The sequence below is a fragment of the Syngnathus leptorhynchus genome, chromosome 1, assembly GCF_054491065.1.
Source record: "Syngnathus leptorhynchus isolate UIUO chromosome 1, UIUO_Slep, whole genome shotgun sequence".
Lineage (NCBI taxonomy): Eukaryota > Metazoa > Chordata > Actinopteri > Syngnathiformes > Syngnathidae > Syngnathus > Syngnathus leptorhynchus.
In genome coordinates, this window is record NC_141195.1 from 19,325,492 (window position 1) to 19,337,309 (window position 11,818).

The window sequence follows — 11,818 nt, forward strand, 5'->3', positions numbered from 1 at the left end:
TGTCATTCTCCCTTTTGAGTTTGGCGCCTAGCATAGAAAGGTGCACAGTCAAACAATGTTTCACACACTTTTCAACTGAAGGAGAAAAATAACAAACGGACAAAATATAGGCAGTTTGCCTATTGAACGATGCTGCTGATATCTGATTGATGACGTCGATCCAATATCTGATTGATGACGTCAATCCAATATCTGATTGATATTCGATATCTGATTGATGACGTCAGTTCAAAGGTGTGGAAGTTTCCTGCCCAGGTGAAAACTCAAGTGTTCCGTAACCCAACAGTAAGTATAGACAGAAACTAGCTGGACCCTTACGTGTTGTGTGAAGACGAGATCCAGTAATGGGACAAAGGGTTGTTCATATTTTCTGGACATACTTGGTCCAAGGAGGAATCCCAGATGGTGTTCTCTTTGGAGAATAAGTATGTCAGGAACTAGACAGACCAAAGCACAAAATAATATTTTACACAGCGAGTATGAATTTGTTAAAGGACGACAAAGTAGAATGAATAATATTCCAGTATACTGTACATAACCACTCTTTGATAGAAACTTGAGCAGTAAAATTACAGGACACCTTGTTTATGACTTAAACAAGATGTATGTATATTGTTTGATGTGTCACATATCAATGGGACCAGGCTGGAACCTCCTATGTCACAATTTGGTATGTTTCACCTATCCTATTGGTTAATATTATTTTTACAAATTATCAACCAATAGAAAATGTTGAAAATGGCTTGCTCTCTTAGACAATGTAACGTTAATGGTTGAACAAACGTCTTGTTTGATGGTCTCCTATATGCTTTTGGAGGTAAAAATGTTCCGCCCGATGGCAGTGATATACTGGAGGCTTTTCCGAATATTTATTAAAAAATTTTTTTTAAAAAAAACGAGAAGAGTTGAAGAGGTTTTAAGCTTGGTGGAGAATGTCCCAAGATGTTTGAGTGTATGATTCCCAGCATGAAGCGCTTTTATGTGCCATAATATGACCAACTCCTACAGGCTGGTTTGCATAAGTGCTCTCTGTTCTCTGCTGTTTAGTCCATCACCGCTATATGGTAACCACAGAGACCATCAGTCACTTTCTGTGTACAACTCACACAATACCACAGATAACCTTTTCTAATTGTGTGGGAGGTGTTTAAGGCCATCTTTGGGCTTTCCTGTGTCAATTACCGAGCACCACCTTCCTCCACAAACAATACCATTTCACATTTTATCGGTAGCCAGCAAAAAGCCTCTGCAGTTAAAAAGAATATTGGGAAAGTATAAATGATTTTTTTTTTAAATGTAAGCGCACGCGTACCTCATCTTGAAGGAAATATGGCTGCTCCACTTCTCGAAGAGGGTCTTTCAGGTAGCCGAACATAAACTCCTGAACCTTGCTGCCATCGGTGGCCCACATATCCTGCATTTAACATGAAGTGTATAAAAAAAAACACCAAGCTATCCAAGAATTAGGGGAAGCGATGTGCAATAAAGCAGAGAGATTATTACCATCTGAGAATCCAGCAGGAAGCTCTTAAAGTCCTCAAGGGAGATCCTCTGCTCTGGTCTGTCAATGAACCTGGCGGAGAGAGTAATGCCTCAGTAAGCACACATATGGGATGCGGCTGAGCACTGTCTTATTTGTTTAGTTTTGGCCTACCTCTGCAAAAATGGGACCTCGAGCTGAAAGGAAAAGGAAAGAGGGGAAAAAAATGTCACTTAATTGGAGGCATGAGGATGGGCACAAACTGGTGTTGTATGAGGGTGGTTAGTCATGGCAGGCATTCATTTCTGTTAAATATGCCCCAGTCTGCCTCCTCTTCATCAGTAGGAGAGTGTTAATGTGTATCCTAATGGCCTTCACCAGAAAAGCTTGTGAGTTTTGAACTGGACTGTATTGATCTAGCAGCCATTTGAGAACAGACAGATGGGGAGGAAGCGTGCCTGGGGATTGGCATCGGACTGTGGGGGTGGAATGTCGAGGCCGGAGTGATGCACAACCTCGGACAGACTTGTTTGTGAACAGATTCAAGATGGGTTGTATAAACTTACGTTTTTCTGAGCATCAAACATGAGGTTGCGATAAAGTTGAGAAAACTGGCTGAAGGACACTTCTCCATTTCTCCACTCAGAGTCCTGAAAAAAGACGAGGACAGTAAAAGCTTTGTGATAAATACAAAGGCAACCAGGAAAAGTATCAGAAGCTCAAGCCAGATTGTTAAGTAAAGTGAGGTTACCGGAAGTTTCTCTCGGAGGAACCTCATGTTGGGCACCCTGTAGTTGACCTGGCTCAGCATGTTCTTCAGATCCTTACAGGATATCCTAGACAAGAGCAAAGAATGAAACACAAGTATGAAGACGCACGTAGATGCACGTCCCATTAACAGAAAGCTTTGGACAGAAAAAAAAGGGGGGGGGGCTCAAGCGGACTTGCTCTCTCGTCCAGGATGTGACAGACAAACATCTCAGTCTATCACTATAAGTCTTACATGGGCTGCTTCCTGCAGCATGAAAAAACGTTGGTCTATATCTGGGAGGTTATGTAGTTTCTTCACTACATTACGCAAGCCTGGTGTAGCTCATAAACTTACTCCCTTTTCTTTAAGTACAATCGACCGCCGCTTCAAAAACCACGCTAAATATTCATGATCAATTCCGCACAAAAAAATGAGCAGCCAATTGTGGTGGCGGTCAGACACAGAACCCCGCCCCACCCAAAAAAAGTAAAACAACAGAAAAAAATCCTACGCAAATACCAACGTATGCGAGCTGTAATAATTTAGCGAGGATGAAACTTTGAATGAAAACAACTTACCTATCTTCTCTGTTGCGGTCAACGGCATAGAATTGCTTCCGCAGCCACCTAAATGATATGATGCATTAAAAACATGACAGCGAATGCCAAGACGTGGTTAGATGTCCACCTTGTACTGCCTTACCGCTCTATTTGAAGTGGTGTTGTGGACTGCAATGTGTCAGCAACAAGCCAATTCAACCCTTTCACCCACAAGGTCATCTCTTCATCGGACGTCGCTAAAAGCAATGAAAATCATTTTCAAAATGTCAAACTTTGCTCCATGTTTTTTCCAGACAAACAAACACCTTTTAAAACATACCTGCTAGGCTGAGAGATTTAAGGCGAAACTCTGTCCCGTACAGAATGATAAAGCAGTGAGCTTGATCCAGCCTGGCTGCAGAGTCCTCCATATAGCGCTCAAAGTCCCGAGACTTCTGCCCGGGTCGGATCTCTTTGATTTCTCGAATGTCAACTGGTGAGAAGGCACACATGCATATGACATGACGCAACGTAAGTGCTGGAAAGATTCAGTATGTCTAATCGCACACAAATCGATTGTTTTTAATAACTCCACAAATGAATTGCAAATTAACTGTAGAGACTGCATAAAAGTAATTGATGGAAAAGGCAACAGGCTTTTACTTTCATTGCTGGATACTAGAAGAGTGTGGACTTTAAAGTACAAATTGACAAGCTCAAGCGACTCATCACAGCACTTTTAACATCCAAGACGAGATAGCGAGACTTCGGTGGATTGATTGTTGTCGGGGCAGCCGAGCTGAGCTATGGCTCGGTTAAATGTGGAATTAGGTTTCTCAGAAAAACGATGTATGGATCGTAAATGCAATGACACTGTACTGTGTCCTAGAGTACTTGTTGAAAGCCTCTGACGCCGCTACATTAGGAGGAAGAGAGATTGAAATGTTTTATTCGTTTAAACAACAACAAGTAAATACCTCCTCCTCCCGAAAAAGTTAGCAGTATGAGTTTGGGGAAAAAGAAGAGAAAGCTGGCTGCATACAGAGTTCAAATTCAATCAAGCTTTTCTACTCATATGACAGATTTTTGAAACCTGCCTCTTGTTAATGAGTGGACACAAAAGTTTCCATGTGGGCTGCTTTTAAGAGCTTGGCAGTGAGGGGACTCACACAAGCATGCAAACACACACACACAAGCGCACGTACACACACACACACACACATACACACACACACACACACACACACACACACACACAATCGTATGTTTTTTTTCTCAGTTCTTGATACTCTTCCTGCTCCTGCACCACACTTCCTGTGATTTTGTCGCCTACACACCACATCTGTTTGTGTTAAGGTGTAAATGCGCTTTTCTGGAACCCCCCCCCCCAAAAAAAAACAGCTGAGTCTTCTCACGATGAATTTCACCATGCTAAAATGTGACAGTTAACAGGTTTCTCCTGTATTGCATCTTTAAAGCCCCACTAGGGAACTTTCCAGTTTTTGTTGATTATGGCAGCGCCATATGTACAAAAACGGTAGTGTTTTGCCCGAAGTCAACGACATTTCCTATGAGTGCTAGCGTGCAGTGTCGTAAAATCCTGAACTGAATTACATTTCTGTTTGCAGTGGCTGTGTGAAAGATTAAATGAGGTGATGAATCTAATGGTGTCCAAACGTTTAACTTTGGTTTCATACCATATCCCCCCCAGAGAGCATGACGCCGAGATACGTTTAGAGCCTGAAAAATGATAAACAGAGGTGGGCATTTTGCCCTTTTTCTGGATGAATGACAAAGGAAGAGAACTCCACCCCAAAAAAAAAAACACAGATGGACTGAGGATGGCTGTAAGTGGTTTTAAGTCCATTGTTTTTGTTGTTTTGGGAGGGGTGGGAGTGTTTCCCTTTTTTTAGTTTATGCTGATATTTTATCTTTGTATTATTTATTTATTTTTATAAGTATTTTTGTAATGAACAAGGTGGGAAATTTGAAATGTTTATTATTACCTAAATGGGGGGGGGGGGGGAATGAAACTGTTAGTTGCGAAGAGAATGGCTTTATGATGCCCGCCATATATTATTTTGCATGACATTGCAATTACCGACTCGGATTTGATCCTACCTTTGGCTTCAATGCACAGTCAGGTCCTTTGAAACCTTTTGGCATTGTTGCAGGAATTGTGACAGCTTGTGATTGCGCATGAAGAAGCATTTTGGACAAGGAATGCAGGAGCGAGAGGAACCGTAACAAAGAGACAGTATGCTACAGGAGAGTAAGTAACAGAACATTCACACGTGGGACTGTATGATCCCCCCCCATTCCCCACCCCAAGCTGCATGTCACTTAGTTCACCATATGTGCGGAAACCAGGACAGGTTGACTTGTTTCAGTCCTTTGTGTCAAACTTTGTGGGGGCCTACTTGAGCAGATGCCGGAAATAAGGAGGGAGTCAGAGGTATAACCTTATTGAAGGAGATGAGCGCATGTCGCCTGTGCACCACACTGCCACACTTCCTTCAGCTCTGCATCTTGCCACATACGAACACTTCTAATGTCCACAAACAAAATGTTCATTTCTGTACAACCCAACAAAGCAGTCATTTTTAACACCGCTTGTTCTTATGAGTGCACACTCAGGTTTTCAGTTACAAGTCATCAAATATTTTGTGGTCTCTGTTACAGATATTGTGAGAACAGCATTTGATCTCTTATGACTACCTATAGAACATATTCAAAAATCTTCATAGGCAGACAGTTAACGTTTTGTGCATTCTGAATGGAACAGGAAAAACATAGTCAAGCTGTGAATATTTTGTTTCTAAACATTCAAAAAGTGCAGCCTCTTCTACATAGAATTCACTTGATGGATGCCAACCGTACGTAATAATGAAAATTACTAACCACTCTACCAGCCTGACATATACGTCAGAGTCATGCCAGCTGTGTGAATAAGGTAAACAACACTAGACGTCCTGCAGCAGATCGGCAAGGAGCGCAGGTCGAGAAACTCTTTGCTTTACGGACAGCTCGTCGCCGCAACTCCCCATACGGTGGAGTGTAATTAAGCGACAGTGTGATAAAGTATGACTTCAGGTGTCCTGATGGCACTTATTTAACAACTAAAATGGCTTATATTACAGATGACATTTATGTCGTATGTTAAAATGTCAATGATTAGATCTGTGTGCGGTCGGTGGCGCTTGCCCATAACACCATGTTGATTGGCTCCCACTGGTGTTTTATCGAAAATCAACAGTCTCAAATTAACTGTAGGTGTTAAATTGGACAGTGATTTTTAAATTGGACCAGCAAATGTAGATTGTGTGTCTGGCAGTGAAACCCTTGATTGTAATCGGGACGGGACTAGATAAGCAGAATTGCTTCAACCCGCTTCCCTTTTCTACAAGTCATATACAACTAAATGTGAAATTAAGTTGTAATAAATTTGTTGTTCTTGCCGAAATAAAATAAAAAATGATAATTTCTTCAATTACAATAGGGACCTCCCAGTGGTAAATGTTTTTTTTTTTAATTCACACCCTATTTCTGAACACAAATGTGGCATCAATATCAAGTTACAGCCATGAACTGGTGTATGCATGTACGGAATATTACTGCTAAAAAATTATGAAATTTTCTTTTTTTCTTCTTCACTTTTTACATCTGTGAGTGTGATGCATCCAGAGCAGTTGTGCACAAAGCATCCTGCTTAGGCCAGAGGTAGACTTAAAACTACACAACTCAGCGGAAGACTGCATGTTCGTATATATATGTGCACCCAAGTACATGACTCAGGAATTCAGGAATTTTATTGTTATTTATAGGAGCACAGTGTATCATAGACTGAACTTTTAGGGATGCAAGCTGGAAGTCTCACACAAGTGAATGGGACTTCGCCAGCAGTGTGTGAGCTCGTGAAAAGTTTCCCTCCAAGTTGTGTTGTCACGAAACTAAACCGGCATTAAATACCTTGATACCAGTACTGAAATGATACCATGGCAAAAACTTAAAATATCAGTAAAAAAAAAAAAAAGCCATGGAATTATAGCTGACAGCAAAAGACCCTAAAAATATTATTATTTGTATTAATTAAGATAATACCATAAAGACAGTATGGTAGTTTGTATCTATTTGGTAGAAAAAAAAATACATACAAACAGTCTAGAATAATTTATCACAAAAAAATTAACATTGACACTACTGATATACAGTTTACATGTTCTCCCCGTCACTCTGGTTTTTTCCCCAAATTCCAAAAACTTGCGTGTTAGGTCGATCGAGCACTCCAAATTGCCTGTAGGTGTGAGTGTGGATGATTATTTGTCTCTACGCCTCTTATGACTCTCTCCGTTCACCACAAAAGTGAGATAATTACGAACGGTAAGACAAATATTCAAGTACAAGCATTTAGCTGTTAGATGGCAAGCGTTATCTGAGTGCAAATTACTGAGGTGCTTCTGCATTCATGCGGTGGCAGACGCGCTTTTGAGACCCGTTTTTTTTTTTTGTTGGAGGGCATTGGCTGATTTTATTTTTTTTTAAAGTAGTGACATTCAGGAATTATGGTATTGTCATTTTTGCCATCTGAAATTGACAATATGATATTAGTACCTGTAGTTGGTGCAAGCTTCAATGTCATCCATTAGTACATATGAAAATGTAAATATGTTTTTTTTTTTTTAGAGTCACGAAGATTTTTTACACCCTCTATCGCCTGATTAGATGTACGTTCTATTTTTTTCAGTCACTACATTGTGAAATTAGGATGCCTAAATGCCTAAAATGGGCACAGTCTAGAGGCCCTGTAACTTGAATGCATCCAGCATTCGACTTAATCGGTATTGTGATCTTTTTGTGAACAAAGAACTTTGATGTGGCTTGTTCGTGACTGGTATCAAGAAAGATTGGTAGATTAGACAGGCTCGCTCGACAGATACTGCAGAAATTAGACGGACGGCCGGCAGGCAAACAGACAGACAGACATTGAAGTCAAGCAAAAGACCCCTGAGAACATTAAAACTATCAGAAATATTGTTTCAAAAGTTGACCAAATCAAGTTTTGAATAGCAGTACGGAACATAACACACATTACATTCACAAAACATTTTAAACCAAGCATGGACGCACAACCCATCCATCCATCCATCCATCCGTCCATCTGTCCGTCCGTCCATCCATCCATTCATCCATCGAAAACTTTAGACATTAAAATTGCCACAACAATTTTTTGCAGATGAAAACAAGACATTTCATGACAGCTATGAAGTAAGCTTTTCAATATATAGATAGAATCAATGTCAAGGTATTCTATGCAGGGCGCGAATAAAAGTCAGAATATTGGTATTGTGTACAAGTGTATAGAAGGGTACTCACTTTCTCCCTCAATTTTGTCTGTGCCCCTAGTCCAGATAATGGTCCTTGTCTCCAGCTTGACCTGGAAAGTTCTCCTCTCTGGCCTCTGAGACTTTTTGGAATAAAACAGCGTCAGCACTGTGCCCAGTTCCAGGTCTCGGTAGAGGTTGTTCATCTCTGCGTCGTTGTCCATCCACGCAACGGGCCCGTTGGAAAAGAAGCCTGCGGTCCCAGCCATGTTCACTTCCCCTGTTTGTTATCCGTTTCCTTTCAGAACAATATGCTCAGCCCAGGCCTAGTAGACAGGCATACCTAGAACAGACGGAGGAGTGAGGCCTGTGGAACAACCAATACAAGTGTGTCAGCTTCGTACATACTTTCAAGCAGTTGACGCAACCTGGAGGAACGTATGGCAGCTTTGGCTGAATATTTACCATTCTTATTCATCTTTGGCCACACAAGGGAGTACAGGTAGTCGGTGTTCAAAGGTATAATTAAAAAGTATTTTGGTGAACAATAGTTACTAATAATAAAAGTTCAGCTCATCTTTAGACCTTGAAGGGAAAAGACACAATGATCCATTGTATATGTAGTCAGAATGTAACTACGCTAGACGACAGATAGTCCGAAAGCCTGTTTGGACTTTTTGTGAATTCATAGTTTTAAATATGAAACGCATAAATATATCAATTGCCATAAATAAGATGTAAAAGAAAATAATATCTTACAGGGAAGCTACTGTGTCTTGAAGCTAATATCTCAACACACAGTAACTTTCTTCCTAACATTGGACCGTACACGTTCCACATCCAAGCGTTCATATCTCGCGATCCTGCACAATACGTTTATGCAAGGCAACATTGTTGAAGAGGGGGGGGGGGGGGGGGATCACTAGGTTGCGGCCATGGGATGCAAACAACCGAGTGGGGAAACAAGCGTCGTCGTCTGGCCATTTCCTCAGCCTGAAATCGTGGCCGGTGAGAGTAAGCTAGCATGTCGTTGGGCCGCTGACATGCTCCTGTGCTTCGTTTCAGACCCTCACATGGCTCAGGTAAGAAGAGCTACTCTCCCCCGTCTTGACGTGTTTGCTATCATATCTTGGTCGGAAAAAAAAAGTGGATTTGGGGGGGGGGGTCATGGGGGACACGTCGCAGTAGATGCTGTGTTGTGCTGGACTTACCACCACAATCTCGGCCTGACCGCACATCTCTAACGGCTGCCTTCTCCCTTCTCCCGTTTGTTGCCTTTCCTTCTGCTTTTTGTCCGCTTTTCCGGGATATGAGTACCGCCGAGTCCTCCGGAGGACTCACCAGCTCCCGCCGACAAAATGAACAATTTTCTCGCCTCCCCTCTGGCCGTCCATAGAGAGGGACAGGCAATCCGCGTGAGCAGTGCCAACGATACCCGAGTCTGCTTTTTGCTCAAGTCGCCAACTGGCAGTCCAGCCGATTCTCCTCCCTGCGACTACCAGTGGCGTCAAGAAAGCCTAGTTTTTCCGGTAATGTCTTTCACAATAAAAGCAATACACGCCTGTTGATCGATTATTGAGACAACTTCCTGAGCCGGGCCAATTTTTTTTATAACCAAAATTGGGTTGTTTTTAACCCAGCATTTATATGCACATTTGAAAAGGCTGGGTAAAAAAAAAAAAAAAAAAAGAATTTTGGTTAAAAATCGGACCGATCCAGCATAGTTGCCCTGAATGTAGAACCCTGTTGTGTTACTTTCTGAATTCCCAGTCCTGGTCAGGTATAGCAATTACCCAAGCAAATTCTGGGTGTTGTGTATCAATTCAATAGGAATGTCCCATTCCTTGGACCTGTTAAAGAGAAAATAATCAAATGAACCCACCCGTCATGACACTAGACACAACAAGTTCAATCTCAAAAGGTAAGATCTTGCGGTTGATCATCTCAGCCATTACACTCTGCTGTAAAGTCCACAACAAGGTTGCATTTGTTGCACAATGGCCGACAATGTTTTCACAAGCGCTGCATGAGAATCTTAACACAAAAGCCCGGCTACTGTCAGTCAGGTCAGTGTCTTATTGACCTCTTTTATTTGGATTTCGCACATGTTCAGTCAGCTACATTGTACGTCGGTTTCCCATGCACCACCCTAAAAGGTGAAAGCCTTACGACCGGGCAAAACACAGAACATTCCTTTATCCATTGTGCTAGAGGAGGAGGCTAAATATAAATAGCAGTGGGCCATCGGTGAGGGAGGGTGGACCACCTCTTCAGTGTGGCCTGACCCTCCAAACAGCTAACAGCTCCAAACTGACTTCACACATGAGCCAAGATGCTCCACGGCTGCATCTATGTTGCTGGGATCGGTGGATCAAACGTAAACAGAGAAGCATAAATTTTTGAGCTTTGATTAAGGTTGTGTAAATAAATGATTAACATTTAAATTGCATCGACTTTATAAAACACCAGTGAGTTATGTATTTGTTGAAATGTATAAGAAGTGCTGCTGACCCTTGGAACTCCCTCCAATTTTTCTTTTTGAACATTTCAGTCCGATTTTAAAATGAACATGTTTTTTATTTAAGAAAAACGATAAAGACAGAAGTTGTAAATCTGAAAAGCGGATGTTGAATAAACATATGCCCGTTTGAGATTTAAATGAATGTAAGTGTTGGCTTTGTATTATTTAAAACAAATGATGCGCACAAATTTTCCTTTATACTGTAAATGAATAGCCACTTAAAATATCAGCCTCCACTAATAAACGTGCACATACATCATAAAGTCATCAAGGCCTGCGTGTATTTAGCACTTCAAAGAACAACATCATGAAGTTCCTTAAATTTCATGCACTGCAGAAGTGGACATAACCTTCTTGGGTCAGCATGACGGATAAGTCTGACATTTTAGAGCAAGAAGATGACCCAGATGTTTGGGTCCAAGGCTGATGCAAGTGCACGGGAGGACTAATACACATCTGCCAGAGGTGGAAAACTTGAAGAATGCAGGGTGCTGCGGAGCAAAAGACTACTCGGGGAAAACCGGAGTGCAGTGTGTTCATGCAAGTTTGGGAGAGTACGTTGAATGTTTTATATTTCATGACGTGTTCGGAAGTTGAAAAATGCAAAATGTAGTCTTTTAAATACCCACTGTATGTTTTCCTGCAACTCTTAGCAGAATTTCAAATGAGCCATGTTTATTCATACGCACAATTGCCGCTTATCATTTTGTTTTTGCATACAGGGGAAAATGCTGCTGCCATAAAATTAAGAGTTTTGCACAAAGTTACTCAACTGTGACTTCATTTATTCTATTGAAATATAAAACAAAAGTCCTTATGCAAGTTTCTGGGTCTTAAGAAGGTTAAACCATTTATTGTAAATTATGGTGGAAATACATATTTGGTCAATAACAGATATTCAATTCAATCCTTTGTAATCTGAAATTTTTGAGGCAATAATAGAGGTCAACTGTTACCTGTTAGTCCTTCACCAGATTTGCACATATTATATTTGGTGTTTTGGCCCATTCCTCCATGGATTTCTCAAAGTCAAAGTCCGCTTCTTGTCGAGCAGTAATGTTTTGGGGCTGTTGTTGGGCAATGCAGGCTTTCAATTCTCACCACAGATTTTCTCTCGGGTTGTGGTCTGGAGACTTCCTCGGGGCTAGGCCACTCTAGGTCTTTGTGATGCGTCATCTGGAGCCACTCCTTTATTGTGGGCGTTGT

At 41.4% G+C, this 11,818-nt stretch overlaps 2 protein-coding genes across 5 annotated transcripts in view; one reads left to right on the plus strand and one right to left on the minus strand.

Moving 5' to 3' along the window:
• plcg1 (phospholipase C, gamma 1) overlaps window positions 1-8,360 on the minus strand; it is a 19,864-nt gene extending 11,504 nt beyond the window's left edge. For both annotated transcript variants that reach the window (XM_085929521.1, XM_085929605.1), the window contains exons 1-10: window positions 8,144-8,360; window positions 3,111-3,263; window positions 2,934-3,027; window positions 2,810-2,857; window positions 2,232-2,316; window positions 2,047-2,130; window positions 1,655-1,677; window positions 1,504-1,573; window positions 1,313-1,414; window positions 319-437 (exon numbers count right to left, since the gene is read on the minus strand). In XM_085929521.1, coding sequence (XP_085785647.1) covers window positions 319-437; window positions 1,313-1,414; window positions 1,504-1,573; window positions 1,655-1,677; window positions 2,047-2,130; window positions 2,232-2,316; window positions 2,810-2,857; window positions 2,934-3,027; window positions 3,111-3,263; window positions 8,144-8,360 — 995 coding nt within the window. The remainder of the gene's footprint in view (window positions 1-318; window positions 438-1,312; window positions 1,415-1,503; window positions 1,574-1,654; window positions 1,678-2,046; window positions 2,131-2,231; window positions 2,317-2,809; window positions 2,858-2,933; window positions 3,028-3,110; window positions 3,264-8,143) is intronic.
• A 2,563-nt stretch (window positions 8,361-10,923) lies between these two features.
• The window catches only part of tp53inp2b (tumor protein p53 inducible nuclear protein 2b), a 34,422-nt gene continuing 33,527 nt past the window's right edge, over window positions 10,924-11,818 (plus strand). For all 3 annotated transcript variants that reach the window (XM_085930046.1, XM_085930119.1, XM_085930195.1), the window contains exon 1: window positions 10,924-11,166. The gene's annotated coding sequence lies outside the window, so the exon portion shown is untranslated. The remainder of the gene's footprint in view (window positions 11,167-11,818) is intronic.